The sequence below is a fragment of the Dreissena polymorpha genome, chromosome 9 (genome assembly GCF_020536995.1).
Source record: "Dreissena polymorpha isolate Duluth1 chromosome 9, UMN_Dpol_1.0, whole genome shotgun sequence".
Classification (NCBI taxonomy): Eukaryota; Metazoa; Mollusca; class Bivalvia; order Myida; family Dreissenidae; genus Dreissena; species Dreissena polymorpha.
The window spans coordinates 2,583,361-2,604,266 of NC_068363.1; the positions used below are offsets into that span (position 1 = coordinate 2,583,361).

The window sequence follows — 20,906 nt, forward strand, 5'->3', positions numbered from 1 at the left end:
TTAGCCTTCATGTTTTACCAGGCGAAGTTCTTCACAACACAGCGTAGGAGAGTGGTTATACCAACTTTTGGGGGTCGCACCACAGCTACTATGACTGGCGGTGGTTCTTGTGGTGTACGATCAACAATAGGAATGTGCTGCTTCTTTGTCTTTAAATCTTGTGTTCTGGAAACAAAAAATAACCGCGAAACATAGATACATTAAAGGCGCCTTTTCACGTTTGGGTAAATTGACAAAATTGAAAAAAGTTGTTTCAGATTCACAAATTTTTGTTTTAGTTATGATATTTGTGAAGAAACAGTAATACTGAACATTTACCATGCTATAACGGGACGCTCTGGCATTTTTCAGAAAAATAAGCAATGTGTTTCCACTGTACATTCGACTGGCAAAGAATTCAGCATCTCCAGTAACAGCACTTCTTGGGCTTGGTAAGTGTTTTCTTCTTCAGAATTTCGAGTTTTTTGTTTAACTCTTCCAGTGCTGGAAGCAAATTTTTAAGGCCTTTGCAAACAGTTTGGATCCAGATGAGACGCCACAGAACATTTTGTGGCGTCTCATCTGGATCCAAACTGTTTGCAAAGGCCTTCATCATTTGGTTCCAGCACTGAAAGAGTTAAAAATAATTAGATTTTTTAATGGATGTATTGCACTTAAACTTTGTATGTAGATAGCTTGCACGCAGACCAAGCTTGGGATTGCACTTGGGGTCAATGTTGTCAAGGTCCAGGTCACTGTTACTAAAAATAGAAAACTGGCAAACAGGTGCTTTCCATTCTATCAATATGGATTTTATTGGCCAATCTTTGTGAACTTTGGATATTAAGAGATTTAATGAAGACTTATCTCGGCATTGCCTTTGGTGAGAGATTAAGGTAAAGGTCACTTTTTCTTTAAATTAAAAAGAGGTTTTCTCTCAATAATTTACTTTGGACAGAGGTATTGCACTTACTGATTTTTATTGTGTAAGTAGCTTACATGCAGACCTAGCATGGAAATGCCTTTGAAGGCAGTCGGCTAAAGGTCAAGGTTATCCTTTATAAAACACAGCATTAGTGTCTGCTGAATAGGGTGATTGTTGAATGATTACCTATTATGTAAGGTATGTAACTCATGCAGACATAGATTGTGAGTGCATTTGAAGTCAGTTTGGTCCGTTAATGTCATGATTACACAAATTAAAATAATAGTTTCTAGTCAATAATATTTAGGATAGAGATAATATGCTAAAATTGTTTTTAATCCCCCGGATCGAATGATCGGGGGTATATTGTTTTTGGCCTGTCTGTCTGTCTGTCTATCATTCTGTGGAAAACTTTAACCTTGGTTAAACTTTTGCAATATTGAAGATAGCAACTTGATATTTGGCATGCATGTGTATCTCATGGAGCTGCACTTTTTGAGTGGTGAAAGGTCAAGGTTATCCTTCAAGGTCAAAGGTCAAATATATTGCTTTAAAGCGGCACAATAGGGGGCATTGTGTTTCTGACAAACCCATCTCTTGTTAAAGGGATATTAAAAAATTATTTTTTTTAATAAATCAAAGCGGTGCAGTAGGGGCATTGTGTTTCTGACAAACACATCTCTTGTTATATGTAGCTTACGTACATACATAGCTTCGTGTTTCATATCTGAAGTCAATCGATTTATAAATAATATGCTGAAGGCCTGGATTTGAAGAATAGCAAAGTTTCTTATTTATTTTCAGCTCGGCTGTTTTCGGCAAAAATCCAAGGTATTGTCATAGTCAGCTCGTCGTGTCTTTTCGCCGTCCGGCGTCCACCGTGCTAAAACCTTAACATTGTCTCTAAAATCAAAGTGCTTCCACCTACAAATATGAATCTTCATATGTAGATGCACCTTGATAAGTTTTACACGCCACACCCATTTTTGGGTCAGTAGGTAAAAGGTCAAGGTCACTGTGACCTCTAAAAAAAACAAACAACAAAACTCCCTGCAGCCGAGCGTTGGCGCCCGTTATGGGATGCTCTTGTTTTATTCTAAAGTTAATGACCTTTTATAAGGAAACAAGGACAGTCTTTTAACATTTATCAGAAAATGTAATTGCTTTTCATTTCAGGCACTGGCCACTATACTGACATAGAAATTTCGCTGCAAAGTGATAATAGCACAGACCAAACATTATTTTGGTGGCAAATAAATGTCCCAGGTACGTTTTTAACACATTTTTTATATTATTTGTCTTATGCACCCACAAATGAGTGGCATAAAACAATACATTTGTCTGCAGTGCAACTTCATTATTTATTATCAGGCAATTTGAAATGAAATGTTGAACCATGATTTTGAACATTATGGTTTCACTTTTAAGACCTGTGTCTTATTAGCTGAAAGGGCAAGGTCCTACTTAGAGTTCAAGGACGAAATATAAGGATGTAAATATGTAGAATGGCTTATTTTATTGTAAATATCTTGTTAAGCTTTATATATTATATTGCCAATATAGGATAAACATATAATTTGGATACATCCAAGCTAACTAATGGAAGCTATTGCAGGAAATCACCCGGACAATTTCATCGAAATACTGACGTTCAACGACCGTGTGGCGCCTGCTGGATTTGCTCTCATTACTGGATACGGGTAACAATGCCCTCGAGTAACCTGGGCTCGTATTCACCCATCAATACTTAGACTGATGTCTAAGAATAAATCATGTTCTTAAAACTGTAATGTTCTAACTATTATTTATTGTGTAGTCTTAATTGACATTTGACATCCAAATTTGCAGGATTTCGTATAAGCTCACCTGATTGCTCAGGTGAGCTTTTGTGATCGGTCTTTGTCTGTTGTCTGTCTATTGTCCACATTTGGTTTGTAAACACTCTAGTGGCCACATTTCTTGTCAGATCTTCATGAAACTTGGTCAGAAGATTTGTCCCAATGATATCTCGATTGAGTTTGAAACTGGATCATGCTGGGTTAAAAACTAGGTCACCAGGTCAAAAAAATAAAGAAAAACCATGTAAACACTGTAGAAGTCACATTTCATGCCCAATCTACATGTAACTTTGTCAAAATGTTTGTCTTAATGATACACGTATGTTGGTTGAGTTCAAAACAGGTTCCGGTCCCTTGAAAAACATGGCCGCCATTGGGCGGGGCATATATCCTTATTTGGCTATAGAGAAACCTTATAAACACTCAAGAGGCCACATTTCTTGCCTAATCTTCATGAAACTTGGTCAGAAGATTTGTCCCAATGATAACTCAATCGAGTTTTAAACTGGGTCATGCTGGGTCTAAAACTTGGTCACTAGGTAAAAAAAAAGAATAACCGTGTTAACACTGTAGAAGTCACATTTCATGCCCAATCTTCATGTAACTTGATCAAAATGTTTGTCTTAATGATATGTTGGTTGAGTTCAAAAGTGGTTCTGGTCCGTTGAAAAACATGGCCGCCAGTGGGCAGGGCAGTTTTCCTTATTTGGCTATAGAGAAACCTTGTAAACACTCTATAAAGGCCACATTTCTTGTCCGATCTTCATGAAACTTGGTCAGAAGATTTGTCCCAATGATACCTCGATTGAGTTTAAAACTGGGTCATGCTGGGTCAAAAACTAGGTCACTAAGTCAAAAAAAAAGAGAAAAACCTTGTTAACACTATAGAAGTAACATTTCATGCCCAATCTTAAGTAACGTTGATGAAATGTTTGTCTTAATGATATGTTGATTGAATTCAAAAGTGGTTCTGGTTTCTTAAGAAACATGGCCGCCAGTGGGGGGGCAGTTTTCCTTATTTGGCTATAGAGAAACCTTGTAAACACTCAAGAGGTCACATTTCTTGTCGGATTTTCATTAAACTTGGTCAGAAGATTTGTTCAAATGATACTTTGATCGATTTTGAAACTGGATCATGCTGGGTCAAAAACTAGGTAACAAGGTCAAAAAAAAGAAAAACTTTGTAAACACTGTAAAGGTCAAATTTCATGCCCAATCTTCATGTAGCTTTGTCAAAATATTTGTCTTTTTTTTGGCGGGGCAGTTTTCATTATTTGGCTATAGAGAAACCTTGTGAACACTCTAGAAGTCACAATTGTTGCCCAATCATCATGAAACTTGGTCAAAACATTGGTTTTATTGATATCTCGGACGAGTTTGAAAATGGTCAAGGACGGTGAAAAAACAGTGGGGGGGGGGGGGCAGTTTTCTTTAAATGTATATAGTGAAAACATGTGAACACTCTAGAAGTCACATTTTTGGCCAAATTTTCATGAAATTTGGTCAGAACATTACGTTTGTTTCCTAGATACGAGAGTTGAGTTCGAAAATTGTTCCGGTCCGTTGAAAAACATGGATGTCAGGGGGGAGTGGCGCATTTTCCTTATATTTACATGTATGTAGTAAAAAAAAGCTTGTGAACACTCTAGAAATCACATTTTTTCCAAATCACCATGAAACTTGGTGAAAACATTGGTTTTATTTATATCTGAGATGAGTTCAAAATGGTCCCGATCAGTCTAAAAACATGGCCGCCAGGGGGTGTGTGGCAGTTTTCCTTATATGACTATAGAGAAACCTTGTGAACACTATAGAAGTCACATTTTTTGCCTTATCATCGTGGAACTTAGTCAAGACATTGGTTTTATAGATATCTCAGACAAGTTGGAAAATGGCTCAGATTGGTGAAAAAAACACTTTTTAGCTCAGCTGATTGCTCAGGTGAGGTTTTAGGATCGCTCTGTGTCCATCGTCTGTTGGTCCGTCCACATTTGGTATGTAAACACTCTAGCATTCACATTTCTCAAGCATTCTTAATCAAAGTTGCTGAGAAGCTATATGGCCACAAGATCTCAGTGAAGTTTGATAATGAGCAAAATCCCATAATAAATGCCAGAATTATTTCCCTAAGATTGTCAAAATTTTCATTATATTATACAAAATCCTTGTAAATACTCTAGAGGTCACAATTTTGTTTCAGATTTTATGAATCTTGGTCATAATATTTATTTTTGTAAGCAATGTTTGATGTTTGGTCATGAGGGGTCAAAATATATAGTTCACCAGGTCAAATCTTACAAAAACCTCGTAAACACTCCATGCGCCAGAGTTTTGGGTCAATAATGATGAAACTTGACCAGTATGTTTGTCTGGATAATATCTTGATCAAGTTTGACGTTTGGTAATGTGGGGACAAAATCTAGGCCATGGGGTCTAATCTTACAAAAGCCTTAAAAACACACTAGTGGCCATAGTTTTGGTCCAATAATGATGATACTTGACCAGGATGTTTTTCTTGATGATATCTAGGCAAAGTTTGACATTTGGTCATGTGGGGTCAAAATCTTGGTCAGGAGGTCCAAATCTTACAAAAAAACTTGTAAACACATGTAGAATTAGCATTTCTTGCAAATGTTTGCATTGCAAAAAAAACATGCAAATGGACAGTGTTCACTCAATCAGAATTAATCATATGCTCACCCTGCAAAACTGAATTTTTAACTAAGCAATGAACAAGGCCTTGTAAAAAAGGTGAGCGAACTAGGGCAGTCTTGGACTTCTTGTATGACGTAAACACTGGTTATAGCATGCTACTAATCAAACTCTTAACCCTTTCCCTATAAGGTGCGAAGTGAAAATGGCTTTTAAAAAACAGCACAAAACCAAAACAACCTGCGAGTAACTTGCAGTCTGTTAAGTTTTATGCTGTTGGCTGCTCATTAGACAGTATATAAGGGTTAGAAATGAAGTATTTTAAACTTGAATCTCAGAAGAAAGGTCTTTAATTAAATTTAACTTTCTAAGGGACCACACATGCATCAAAATACGTATCTAAGTGGTAAAGGGTTAAGTACGTATCTAAGTGGTAAAGGGTTAAATATGTATCTAAGTGGTAAAGGAGTAAATACGTATCTAAGTGGTAAAGGGTTAAATACGTATCTAAGTGGTAAAGGGGTAAATACGTATCTAAGTGGTAAAGGGTTAAATACGTATCTAAGTGGTAAAGCGTTATACGTATCTGTGTGGTTAAGTGTGAAGTAAGATTGCTTGGGAAGATCGCTCTAAGTCTATTCTGTAGACTTCAGCCTCAGAATGGGTTGATGAATATGGGCCCTGGACAGTATTGTAAGAGTTTAATCAACACATGTATAATATCATGCTCACACAATTTGCTATAATCTTTTCACATTGAAGCTTTTATAATGTTTAATATCAATAATTGAGCAATAAAATTAGATAAGCTAATTTGAATTTTGACATGTGCAGTTACAGTTTGTGAAACTTTGCTTATAGTATTGCTTAAGTTTAAGTTAAATTGACCAATAAATTTGAGATAAAAAGGCTTAATAAATAAAGTTGAGTTCATTGAAAAGAAAACAGCGTGAAAATGTGTTTTTAGTGTATTAAAACAATTTAAAGACACCCTCTGAAGGAAATTTAGTTTATATATTACATTCTTATCACATGATGAAGTGCTATGGTAAATCTTATGGCTTTTCTTGAAATTTACTATTTTTAAACAGGATAATTTGATAGTTATAGCTAAAGGAAAACAATACAAGACTGTAGCAATAAGATTTGAGTAGTTCGATTTAATTAGTTTCAAATCAACTGAGAATTGCTATAAATATGTTTTAATAAGACCTGAAAGAGTGTATTTTCATGTTGATAGATGCAGTTTTTGTTGCAAAGCGTTTGTTGTTGTTGATTGCTTGATGCCTCATTTTCTTTGATTTTGGCATGACTGTGTTAGCTGAAAAAGTTTACATTTAGTTTATTATATTACCTGTTTCAAAAACACGACATATCATGGGTACACCTGAACTGGGTGGGCAGTGCCCATGAAAACAAATGGAAGTACATTAACCCAAACAGTTAACATTGAATTGTCATGAAACTTAATGACAATGTTTGTGGGCATATTATCTCATTTAGCACTTATGAATAATCAGCCTTGAAAAAGCCCAAAATAACCTTGCCCTCGTTCAACTTCCAACAGTTTTGATTGGATAATTATGAAACTTAATGCTAATGTTTATGGGCATACTATATCTGCCAAGTTTGATTTATGAGTGATGGCCATTGAAATATTTTCTAATGGCTTGATTAAACTTATCGGCTCTCTAACTTCCTGAAATTGATCATGAAATGTTATGGTAATGTTTGTGGTCATAGTATACTAGTGAAGTTTAATAAACGGTCAGATCGCATGTTGCACTGAATTATGGCCCTTGAATTATTTAAAAATAAAAACAAAATTAACCTTTACTGCTCTCACGCCATAATCGAAATAAATCATGTTGAAACTTGGTGATGATGTTTTTTGGGGAAAATAATCGTGCTTAAGTTTGGTTACCATCCAGATGGCAGGAAGTACATCTAAGTGTTGGCTGTTGAATTTAACAAATCTAGCCAAATAAACATTTTTCTCTTTCCAATTAACGAAAGTAGTTTTAATCATCAAACCCAGTTACAATGTTTGTGGGCATAAACTATCACCCCAGTATGATAACCAATCAGATCGCTAGAGGAATTTCTCAATTATGGCCCTTTAATAATCCAAACTTTGCTGCTTCCTTATGATAATCTGCAACTAAAATAATGTTATCTTATAATCATCAAACTTAATCGATGTAACCCATACCTTTAAAGTGGCATATTTTGTGAGTTGGACATCATGTTAAGTACATTTATATATATTTATTTATTTATTTATTACTAATACCTTGTTTATTTTACACTTTGTATTTAGCAATTATTATTTGTTAAGGCACCAGTATACTCACATTTATTGTGCATTTACCATTATTAGTTGCTTATAGCTGTGCATGTAAAATGTGTAAAGTGTATTATGGTGACAAGAAGTTACTGTTGTATTTTTCATGATGTTTTTAAAATATTGGATGCTGAATAGTCATTTTATATGTTACTCATTTGTTTTAGTGATAACATAACTGCATGTATTTTTGTCCCCTACTGGTTTCAATGGAGGGGACTTATGGTTTGCGCTCTGTGTGTCTGTCTGTGAGTCTGTTTGTGAGTCTGTCTGTCACACTTTTCTGGATCCTGCGATAACTTTAAAAGTTTTTCATATTTTTTCATGAAACTTGAAACATGGTCAGATGGAAAAATGGAGATTATGCATGTCTTTTCATTTTGTTCCTTCATCAAGAATTCTGGTTGCTATGGCAACAAAAATATATAAAATAAATAAATAAAAATTCTGAAAATGGTGGAGCCGGTAGGGGACATTATAAATTGCTTGGCAATAGTCTTGTTTTTTTTTATAGTTTTATATCCCCATATACAAATGAAGTCACCTTGTTGAATGTTTTTCCAATTGTTAATTTGTCTGTAGGAATTGATTTTTCAGAATCTGCATTGTCTAATTCTTTTAATTTGATGAAACCTCATACTCCGCATATTCAAAAGTTGTGTTTGCACCTGGCATGCTTTGACATAAATAAATATGGCAGGCTGGTACCCATTTTTGGTGTGTTAACGTTCGTGGAACAACTGAATTCTGTGAAACTTCATAGACTTAAATTAATGAATAAGCTACATAATTGTGTGTGACATGATGTTGCTGTTGTGACAAAATGCCTTATGACTGGCTTTGAAAAGTTCCTAATGGCTGAGCCAATTAAATTTTAAACCTTACTTTAACATGTATCGATGTATTTATAAAGATGTTTGCCCAATTAATGATATTAGACAATATGTTTAACAAAAATACATGTACTATGTTTTACCTTAAAAGTTAAGGGTCAACTATTGGACACAATAGGGCATGGATGAGGTGAAACCACTTTAAACATACATGTCAAGGCTCTCTATTGGGCATTTATTAGATGAAGTTATAATCCCCTGCTGAAGGCGTAGTGATTTATAATTGGCGTTGTCTGTTCATCAGTCTGTCAGTCAGTCAGTCTGTCCATCTGTCACAAACTTTTCAGGGAATATCTCAGAATCTATATAATATATCTACATGAAACATCATGGGTGTATAGATGTCAATGAGGAGACATGCCATGCACAAGAACCATAACACAATTATTTCTTAAAGAATTTTTGCCCTTTGTTGTTTTTGTATGATGTAACTGTTCGGGATATATCTCAGATTCTAAACTAGATTTATACATACAATTTCATGGGTGTGTAGAGATCAATCAGAAGAAGTTCCATGCACAAGAAACAAAACCCTGCACTTTCTTAAATAAGAGTTATTGCCCATTGTTTTTGTGTATGATGTACCTATTCAGTACTATATTTCAGAAATGATTAAAGATTTTAACACAAAATTTCATGGGTGTATAGATTATATGTGTGGAGCATTGCAATGCATAAACACAATTACCATTCTCTTAATATTTGTTTAGGGTTATACTATATATCAAGTGATTTGCACCAATAAACACAATTTGTTTGATGGTGTATAGCAATTGAACAAATTTGCCCGTAAATTTAATTGTTATGTTAACAAGAAATATCTTTTGAAAAAGAAATTCCAGGACAACGCAACTAAGATTGGTTCCCTGATTCTTTCTGTCCAGCTATTAACAAGAATGTTTTAACACCTGGTTGTTCAGATAAAAGACCCAAAGACCCTTAATTTGTTTGAAATTTACTCTATCATTATTTATGTTTATTGTTTATGTTTATTTATTCCTATCTTTTCTGTGAATAATAAAATTGTATACCATCCCATTTTTAGCTCACCTGATTGCTCAGGTGAGCTTTTGTGACCGGTCTTTGTCTGTCGTATGTCCGTCCATCCGTTAACATTTGCTTGTAAACACTCTAGAGGCCACATTTCTTGTCCCATCTTCATGAAACTTGATCAGAAGCTCTGTCCCAATGAAATCTCGGCCGAGTTTGAAACTGGGTTGTGCTGGGTCAAAAACAAGGTCACTAGGTAAAAAAAAAAGAAAAACCTTGTAAACACTGTAGAGTTACATTTTATGCCCAATCTTCATGTAACTTTGTCAAAATATTTGTCTTAATGATATCTTGGTTGAGTTTAAAAGTGGTTCTGATCCGTTGAAAAACATGGCCGCCAGTGGGCGGGGCAGTTTTCCTTATTTGGCTATAGAGAAACCTTGTAAACACTCTAGAAGTCACAATTTTTGCCCAATCATCATGAAAGTTGGTCAAAACATTGGTTCAATTGATATCTCGGACGAGTTCGAAAATGGTCGAGATCGGTGAAAGTGGGCGGGGCATTTTTCTCTATATGTATATAGTGGCAGTTTTTCCTATTTGGCTATAGAGAAACCTTGTAAACACTCTAGAAGTCACAATTTATTCCCAATCATCATGAAAGTTGGTCAAAACATTGGTTTTATTGATATCTCGGACAAGTTTGAAAATGGTCGGGTTCGGTGAAAAAACATGTATTAATTTTAATGAAAAGATGTGAACACAGTAGAAGTCACATTTTTGACCCAATTTTCATGAAATTTGCGCAGAACATTTGTTTTCATGATACGAGAGTTAAAAAATGGTTCTGGTCAGTTGAATAACATGGCTGCTGGGAGGGGGGCAGTTTTCTTATTATGCCCCCTCCCCCCTTTCGAAGAAGAGGGGGTATATTGTTTTGCTCATGTCGGTCCGTCTGTCCAACAGATGGTTTCTGGATGATAACTCAAGAGTGCTTATGCCAAGGATCATGAAACTTCATAGGTGCATTGATCATGACTCGCAGATGACCCCTATTGATTTTCAGGTCACTAGGTCAAAGGTCAAGGTCACGATGACCTGAAATAGTAAACTGGTTTCCGGATGATAACTCAAGAACACTTATCTTGGATCATGAAACTTCATACATACATTTATCATGACTCGCAGATGACCCCTATTTATTTTCAGGTCACTAGGTCAAAGGTCAAGGTCACGGTGACCCAAAAGAGTAAAATAGTTTCCAGATGATAACTCAAGAACACTTATACCTAGGATCATGAAACTTCATAGATACATTGATCATGACTCGCAGATGACCCCTATTGATATTCAGGTCACTAGGTGAAAGGTCAAGGTCACGATGACCCAAAATAGTAAAATGATTTCCGGATGATAACTCAAGAACACTTAGGCCTAGGATCATGAAACTTCATAGGTACATTGATCATAACTGGTAGATGACCCCTATTGATTTTCAGGTCACTAGGTCAAAGGTCAAGGTCACAATGGCCCGAAATAGTAAAATGATTTCTGGATGATAACTCAAGAACGCTTATGCCAAGGATCATGAAACTTCATAGGTACATTGATCATGACTCGCAGATGACCCCAATAGATTTTCAGGTCACTAGGTCAAAGGTCAATGTCACAATGACCCGAAATAGTTAAATGGTTTCTGGATGATAACTCAAGAATGCTTACGTCTAGGATCATGAAATTTCATAGGTACATTGATCATGACTCGCAGATGAAATAATGATGAAACTTGACCAGGATGTTTGTCTGGACAATATCTAGGTCAAGTTTGACATTTGGTAAAGATTGAATGAACCGACTCCTCTCAGGCGAGCAAACTAGGGCCATCTTGGCCCTCTTGTTTAAAAACATGATTACATCCTCATGAACAATGCTTCTATCACCACACTCTACTGAAAAACACTTTTTATTATAAAAGCTCAATAATAAATAAGTTAAAAAAAATCATTTACTGGGACAGCAATTTAACTATAATAAAGTCATATGTCAATCAATGTTTTTTTGTTTAAAGACAGCAACGTTCTATTACTGAAAACATAAAAATATGCGCAAATCTATTGGCAGTCAATGTTCCTGCCGCATTAAGTTATGGCAAGAAATCTAGGTCCATAACCCATCTTAGATAGTTGCACCAAAATTATACATATATTTTGTAACTTGTAGCTTGAATCTTGAATGTTTTTATTGCATGGCTGTGCTTACTGTAGCTTGTATGCTTTAATTTGGGTAGTTTCAATTTTAAATTAGAGAAAAACTGCAATATTCTAAAAATCAAGCCCATTACTTTTTACGTTATATAGTAGTGTTAAGAAATTGGAAGCTTATTGGCTTTGTAGTTTCACACATAGGGCTTTTTTTACGCCCGTTTTCAAAACGGGGCGTATTATAGTTTCACCCTTGGCGGGCGGCGGCGGCGTCCACAGCAGTGTCCGCTCTCTAATTCAAATAGTTTTCATCAGATCTTAACCAAACTTGGTCAGAAGTGTTATCTAGACAATATCTAGGTCAAGTTTGAATATGGGTCATGCCGGGTCAAAAACTAGGTCACAGGGTCACTTAGTGCATTTCAAGGATTAAGCATGGTGTCTGCTCTCTAATTGAAGTAGTTTTCATCCGATCTTCACCAAACTTGGTCAGAAGTTGTATCTAGACAATATCTAGTAGTTCAAGTTCCAATATGGGTCTTGCCGGGTTAAAAACTAGGTCATGAGGTCACTTAGTGCATTTCAATGATTTAGCATGGTGTCCGCTATCTAATTGAAGTAGTTTTCATCAGATCTTCACCAAACTTGGGTAGAAGTTGTATCTAGACAATATCTAGGTCAAGTTAGAATATGGGTCATGCCGGGTCAAAACCTAGGTCACAGGGTCACTTAGTGCATTTTAAGGATTTAGCATGGTGTCCGCTCTCTAATTGAAGTAGTTTTCTTCTGATCTTCACCAAACTTGTTCAGAAGTTGTGTCTAAATGATATAAAGGTCAAGTTGAAATATGGGTCATGCCGGGTCAAAAACTAGGTCACAATGTCACTTAGTGTATTTCAAGGATTTAGCATGGTGTCCGCTCTCTTATTGAAGTAGTTTTCTTCCGATCTTTACCAAATTTGTCAGAAGTTGTGTCTAGATGATATGTAGGTCAAGTTCAAATATGGGTCATGGTAAATTTATCAAGTTGTCCAAAACCTTCAAACGGGCGTATTTTGTGACAGATTGGCACTCTTGTTTTTATTATGATACAAATTAGAATATAGCCAAGTGTCTAAAGTATCAGTTTTTTAATGATGTCTATCAAAGTGACCATCATAGATTGGCAAATTGACAAATTTCACGAAAAGAGTTGCTACAAAGAATCAGAGGACAATTATCATCAGTATTTTTAGTTCTATTTTTAATATGCAAATGTTGATGTATCCCTTTAATAACCTATGAAACCTTGTTGAGTAGTTGTGGAAACCTTGTTGAGTAGTTGTGGCAATCTCCAAAATATCAATCAAACAATAGCAGTAATGATTTTTAAAGGCATCTGGTACTTTTTTTGTTGTTGCATTTTGTGGTAACCTTTTATCAATATTTTTCATTAATGGCCTTTAAATCTTTATTTATAAGTATTTTAATGATCGTATAATTATTATATCTCTGCAGCATCAAATTAACAATGGCTGAGATGAACATACAGCCCTGTTTACTAATAGGTCATTGTTGAAAATATTCGGACCATTTTAAGCCTTTCCGACTCAAAAGCAAAGTCAAAACGGCTATGTGCAAATATCATAAGAGTAACTCGCAGCCTGTTCAAGTTTAATGCTGTTTTGTACTTATCAGTATCTTAGTGTTGGAAATGAAGCCTATAAAACTTGAATACATTAAGAAAGGTCATTAGTTTTATTAAACTTTCTAAGGGACTACAATTCCGTATATGTATCTAAGTGGTAAAGCGTTAATGACTATGTATGTCAGTGAATGTCTCTGCCACTTACAATCCACTGCGCCCTAATTTCTGTTTATTTGTTTGCATTGTCATTGATCTCCACAGCATCATTGGTCTATACCTGACCTTCATCCTGCTGATCGGTCGCATGCTTCGACTCTCCACAACTGGCATGGCGTCTGGGATCTCGTTCCAAGAGCTGCCCAACGTGGACAATATCCTGCGCCTCTGCCTTGACCTGTACCTGGTGCGAGAGATGGGCGAATACCGTCTGGAGGAGGATCTCTACGCAAAGCTCATATTTGTGTACCGGTCGGCAGAGACTCGCGTCAAGTGGTCGCGGCTGAAAATGTCCCAGATCCTGGAGATGAAGAAGAAGCTGTAAAAGCCGTGTCTGATAGCAAGGGATGTGTTAGGATGTTGAAGTAAATTAATTACCTGTTTAGTGTGTTTGATGTTGAGAAATTTGAGAATTAATGTTGTAAATGTAAGTGTGTATATGAACGAAATCATAAAAGTTAAATATTGTGTGTATTTTTTTCCAGAGATATCACATTTTTAGATCACAGGCATGATAATTTTGATCTTTACTGCACCTGATTTCCTTTTTGTCCAACTTAACATAAACAAAAATGAAGATGTTCTTTGGTTTTTGGTTTGAGTGCCTTGGAAGGCAGTGTTTTTTGTGTGTTGTTTTGCAATAATATTTGTTTAATACTGTTTGAAATATCTTTTTTAAGAAAAACAACAACATTTTTTATTGACCATTTTACACAATGCAGAAAATCTGTGAAAAAGTAAATTTACGTTGTTGTCCATGTTTTTTTTCTTCTAAATACTGCACACTGATTGATGTCTAGCATTCTTTCAGATATGTTTTCTTGCAAAAAATTATTTTGTTCTGTATTGTGTCTTGATCTGCAATATTCTTGTTTGAAAACCAGAGGGCTTTACAACTAAAACTATTGGCTAAGGTTATAGGCTAATAGTGGCAATGTTTAATTTATTGATCGGCGGTTTTAAGAATATATGAAGCATAAATTGACCTTAGATTTGTTAATTTTTATTGCAATATTTATTAGTGAGTTGCATATAAATTTCAACTTATTATATAAGATCATTCACTAAAGCAAGTTGTGTGTAGCCTGAACAATTTGTTTCTTCAAGATTATGTGAAATAATAAGTTTTATGTTTACTTGAAAGGCAACATTTTATAAGCTTGTTGAATAATTGTGTTAAGCATATTAGTGCAGCTTTTTGAGTGTAAAAGTGTTGTTTTTCAAAGCAGGATTTCAAGTATTTTCTCTTTAAATTTATATTGCTCATGTTTATTATTATACCTTTTACTTGGGTTAACATATTCTGGTGTTGTTGAAGTGAAGATATTTGGTGCATTTGTTAGTGATAGTTTACAGTGCTTTTTATATTTCAGTGGGATTCAGTTAACAGTGTGTTCCATATTTTCAAGTGTGCTGTTTTTTAAATATTATTTTTGTTTTATTTGTTTATTTATTGCAGTAAAACTGTAACTTGTATTTTAGTCACCTTGTATAGTAATTATTACATACACCATTGTTTGTCGCTTTCTGTCATTTTTAATATCTTCTATTTTTGCCAACAACAAATTATTGGCGTCTGACATATCTCCTTATTTTTAGCATTTTTCTATTGTTTACAGTTAATCACTCTTTATTTTATTGCTCAAAAATATCATATATATTTCTGATTGTTAATAAGTGTTGTATGTTAATGAAATTTAACTTTCACAAATAGTTTTCTGTTTACTGAAAATAGTCTTACATTAGTTATGTATTATTGTATAAGTTAATGTTCTTATTATTTGCTAATGAAATAATGTGTCAAATTTTTAGAAAGAATGTGTTTTCCTAAATGCGTAATTTAAAATAAGGTTGATGTTGTCATTATTTGTATTGTTAAATTAATTTTGGTTTTGTATTTAAGAAACATACTAATGTACTTTTTAACTGCATGTATAGTGGTGCCTTAGCAGATATACTGTAAAGTCATTATGATTTGTGGTGTTTTAATTGTCGTTGGTTTTGTAGGGTGACAGATTCGTCCAATTTAAACACGAACACCTCGGAAAAGTATCAAATTTAATATAATCATCTTTTAAACGCAGAAATCAAAGAATGTTTGTGTCCTTAAAATTTTTATTTTTTTTAAATCACGACATTTTGTTCTGACGAATATTCATGATTTTACAGTAAATACCTCAAGAAATTAAGGTCCGTATTTAGCTCTTGATTGACTGTTAGCAGTACAAAAAAGAATGGATGTCTGAAGGAAATTGTTAATTTGCTATTTTTTGCTTAATAAGCTTTTTTAAATACCTATTTGTTTAGTAATTAACATATTTATGACTTTAGAATTAAGTGCTGATATTACCTAGTAAATCTATTTGTAGACTAGGGGGTTTATTTCACACAAAGCCTAAATTTGAACTGTACCTTTTTTAAATAAAGGCAGTCATGGAAATAAGCAGTTCAAACAAACTAGCCTAAACTCGTGTCTTATTACTTTAGGCCAAAGTGTTTTATACTTTTTATGAAAACCAAGAATCTCTCTACATTCCTTTTTACAATTTTCTTGTGGAAGGTTTACTGGCTTGTGGTTGTTTAAATCATTGCTATGTTTAAGATTAAAAACTAATCTATTACTTAAATAAGTAACATTCTGAGTCATCTCTTCATAGTGACCATTGGGCTATGGACTTTTTATGCATTTGTAACACTGTGCGTCATTGATAATTTGGTTATTTTCAGAATCATAGGCTTGTATGTGTCGCTAGTACTCGTGATAGGCCGCTTTGTGCGCGTCTTCTTCAGTGACATGTCAAAAACAATCATGTTTGACGAGCTACCCAACGTTGACGGCATTCTCAGCCTATGCTTGAACCTCTACCTGGCTCGAGAATGTGGAGAATATCGACTCGAAGAACAGCTTTTTTCAAAACTGCTTTTTGTTTATAGGTCTCCAGAAGTTATGATCAGGTTTACAAAGCCTAAGACCGAGTAGAATTTGTTCATAAAGCCTTAGACTGAGTAGTATATGTTCATAAAGCCTAAGACTGAGTAGGTTATGTTCATAAAGCCTAAGACTGAGAAGTATATGTTCAATTGTTCATGTGTTAAGAAGGATTAACACAGCTGAAGACTGAGCATTTTATGTGCATGTGAAAAGAAAACAGCAGGTTCTAAATGATGTTAGTATTTGCATGTTGTTTTTATTAAGAACTTGTATTTTACAGTAAATGATGATGAAATCATCTTGTTTCATTGAAGAACATTTTATTACTTGTTGATATACAGGAAAGTAATCCTGAATTACAAACTATCAAAAAAATAGTTTTAATTGGGAAGTTAGTTAGTTATTATGTTAATCTAAACATGTTTTGGCAAGGGTCATTGCTGTCTACACAATCCTTTGCCTGTGATTCTATTAATCTATTACCGCAGACACAAACTTATCACATACCATGTTATCAGACTTTTTAAGACTCATTTTCGAGTGACACACTTGGAAAATGTTAAAGCTATATGTTCATGGTTTGGTAAATTGACCAAATTGAAAAAAAAATGTTTCAGATTTGCAAATTGTCTTTGTAATTATGTTATTTGTAAGGAAAAAATACTGATCTTTTTCCATGCTCAAAAATATCAATTACCGGTATATGAATCTTTTGACGATTTAAAAACCTGAAAATTATAAAGCGTTACAAACGCAGAACAATTGAATACATGTAAAATGGGGAGTTCTGTTGTTATTCTTTTATTTTGTTACACTACCTGGAATACATGTAAACAGTATAAAATGCATCATTAACTTTAAAAGCACAGATGAACGAGCGCTTTAAGAGCCTCATGGCCTTAAATCAAAGGGTCTGTGGTTCGAGCCCAGGTGGGGATATTTCTTTCTTTTTTTAATTGTATTCTTGTTTTTACACTGATGCTTTTTAGTTCTGATGTTGACATTTATAAATTTAGACCATTTAATGATAAATTTTACAAAAATCTGAAAAAGTCTCTGAAAAATGTTATATGATTTACTTGTCAGTGTGTTTTCTGACTGATGTCTATGTCTATAGACCATACTTTCTTATATGTCTAATGTATTTGTGTGTTGTTTAAACACCATTATATAACAAAAGCTTTCTTTGATTGATTTAAAACTGATTAAAATGCAGCTATAAATTATTTTCAGGTGTAAGGCACTATTAACTGTTTTGTAACTTCACTATCAAAATCCTACACAATCGATTCCAGAATTTTTTAAAAACTGCTTTGAGATTATTTTTTTTCACTCATTCGGAAATGGGACCTGTAGTATATCAAAAATAACGTTCTTGAAATTGAGAAAATATAAATATTAATAATGAGTATCTTAAACTACTTTTATGACAGTTTCAAGGTTTACGACTGAGATTTGCATTTTTCATTTTTAGGGAGATTTTCTGTCTTTAGATTCTTAAGTCCAGCTTGTATGACTACCATGGCAGGAGGAATGTGCCCTTCAAAAAACTTTTACATTTGGAAAAAAAACTTAATTTCATAATTATTTTGTCTTTTGAGGGACTTCAGTACACTTAAGGTTCGGTCCTCTTACGGATATTGAATTTGTTATGAAAAAGAAACACATGGATACTAAAAATTGCCACATTATAAAGGATGTAAAGTCTCAGAGCATTTTTGATCAGTTACACTCGCTAAAAAATTTAGTTCTTTTATGTTTGTTTTGTAAAATCAACAAATTAAATAATGACATCATTTGTTTTTTGCATTTTTTTGCCAACCTTGCCATGTTGTTAAAATGAATCTATATTAGCTATGCTTTGCAGCGTTTCATGATTCTTACAGTCTGGGTCAAAATATCACAATTTTAAATTTGACTGTAACGATTTTGTCTGTTAATTAATTAACTTTGATTGTTTTATACATTTAAGATTCTGTGAAGAGATTTGGTGATAACTTATCGGGCATTTATGAGAAGATTTGACAGCTTTGTTCTGATTTGTCATATAATTGTGTAAATACTTGATAAAATTACCAGGAGAGTTGTACATTACCTCATTTACATAAATTTGAACTGGGAAGTTATGTTTGCCTATATATTGTGCTCATAATTTAATACTCATAATCTTGCCATAGTTTCATAATTTATATACAAGGAAAGAAAACAATATGTGTTGCAGCCATTAGACTTTTTTATTATCCTTATCTTAATTGTTAATTAGCATGAAATTTAAATCTATTATATGTGTAGCTTGATTTTTTTTAAAGTAATATGTAAAATCATATTTTTTGTTAATAAATTTATACAATGATACCTTATAACCAGTCCTCACTAGCTCATTATATTTTCAATTATTGAACACAAACAGGAATTATTTTGTTTGAAGCCATTACTTTGACCTTGCCCATCCAATATAAAATCCCAAGCAAGGTCTGGATATAAGATGCATTTTAAAATTCCCATATGCTATTGTACAATTGAGCTGAATTGTTTTGTGTGTACCTACATTAATATTAACAAGCTGACAGCTCCCACTCAATATCTAATCCCTAGCAAGCTTTACCTTGACCTTAGCAATCACCTGCAATCTTAATGAAGTATTTATACAAGGTACATTGTATCTTTGAATGCAGTCTAATTTTATTAAAAATATAAAGAGCAATTGAACTTTTTTAGTTTTGGGGGCATTATCATATTTCTTGTTGTAAGCTAGTTTCTATTTAATGGCTCGAGTTATATAAAAACAATTTCAAACAAGCAAAATAGTATGTTGATGACAAAACGGTTGTTATTGAAATGCATCTTAATATCCAGTTTGTTTTAGAAAAAAAAAAGAATAACACTTTGAGAAGCACAAGAAAAGTTGATCTCTATTTGAATGTATCAGAGTTATATAGGCTACAGTGTACGTTGTAAACCATGTTAACCATTTTATTATTCTTTTAAACTGCGGGTGTTTGTTTTTGGTTCTTTTTAATGCATTGTTTTGTTTAATTTATGTAATGGTGCAATAAATTGTGTATGCGTTTTGTATTTGTATTGCTTCACATTTTGCTTTGACAAATAAATGATTTAAATGTCGTTGGTTTTGTTTTTGTGAATCTAAAATATAAATGTATGAAATTGGTCAAAACACAAAAACAAAATCCTTGGAACACGGACTCTAGATGAGACAATATACGATCCGTGCTTGGAATAATAATATTTGATTCTGTTTAAAAAACATATTTTAATTTCATTATGAAATTACTACGGATGTTTATAATTCAAAAATGCTTTCCTCAATTTAGCGTCAAAATGATTTTCTATGTGACCACGTCAAACATGTGTGATATTAATTTATATTGATATTAATTAATTTAAATCATATTATAAATAATGCTGTGCTGTACTGTAACGCAGTTCATGATTGAAAATGTATATTGCGGGATTTATGTATGTGATTTTTAAACGTGGGTTATTTTGATCAGACTGAGGTAAACTAAATTAATTTTTACTCCATAGGACCAACGTTTATCACCAGTTCCTGTGTAAACTTAGCAAAACTGATATCCTTTACTTCTTTGTACAATATGAATCACCTGTAGGTGAACCATATCAAGTTTCAGTTAATCAAGTAATATGCGCATTGTTGACGGTAATCTATGAACTAGCTTCATTTTCTCTGGACTTACTTGTTTAAATATGTTGGTTTTCTGCAGTCATAGACTTGGTCACGTGGTAAAATGCTAAAGTAAGGCATTCTTTTGGTGCCTGTTTTGGCAAAATAAACCGTGACAAATATTAATCGCTTATTTCCATGCGCTTGCGTTGACGGTTTCATCTGAGCATTCATTAAAAAATATAGACACCGTGCAGGCCTAAAGTGTTTGATTTCTATTTGTGTATAAGCACTAAGTTTCGCTGTTATGAGCCCAAAGCGTAGCGAGAATACTCTTATTTGAACCTACACATAATAGCAATTCCGAAAAAGGATAATACATGCATACTACAGTCTGCTTGAGCGATGGTCGAATTAATCCAAGAAAGAAAAGGACAAAATATTATGAGTTATACATGTGTACATCGTGTTTAATCCATACTTATAAATTAAGTAATGTCAAAGGTCAATATACAACAAGAGCAACCAAACAAATAATACAAAATACAATGAATATATGTGTTTACATTCAATATAATCTCGAAAAAATAAGAGCATAGAAAAACAACAATTTTGATAAGAGGAAACACTTATTTTTAAGTGATTATCTTCTTGCCTTTGTCTATG

General features: G+C 33.8%; 1 protein-coding gene across 3 annotated transcripts in view; it reads left to right on the forward strand.

The window, feature by feature from the left end:
- The window catches only part of LOC127843775 (piezo-type mechanosensitive ion channel component 1-like), a 241,514-nt gene extending 221,795 nt beyond the window's left edge, over window positions 1-19,719 (forward strand). Inside the window, exons 50-54 of one of the 3 annotated variants that reach the window (XR_008032333.1) lie at window positions 352-431; window positions 2,081-2,170; window positions 2,520-2,604; window positions 16,393-16,705; window positions 16,736-19,719. Coding sequence is in view for 2 of the 3 variants with exons in the window: in XM_052373553.1 (XP_052229513.1) it covers window positions 352-431; window positions 2,081-2,170; window positions 2,520-2,604; window positions 13,711-13,990 (535 nt within the window). In the remaining variant the exon portion in view is untranslated. Of the gene's footprint in view, window positions 1-351; window positions 432-2,080; window positions 2,171-2,519; window positions 2,605-13,710; window positions 15,230-16,392 lie in introns of those variants that run through there. The other 2 variants (XM_052373554.1, XM_052373553.1) reach the window with 2 other exon arrangements.
- Window positions 19,720-20,906: the final 1,187 nt, after the last annotated feature.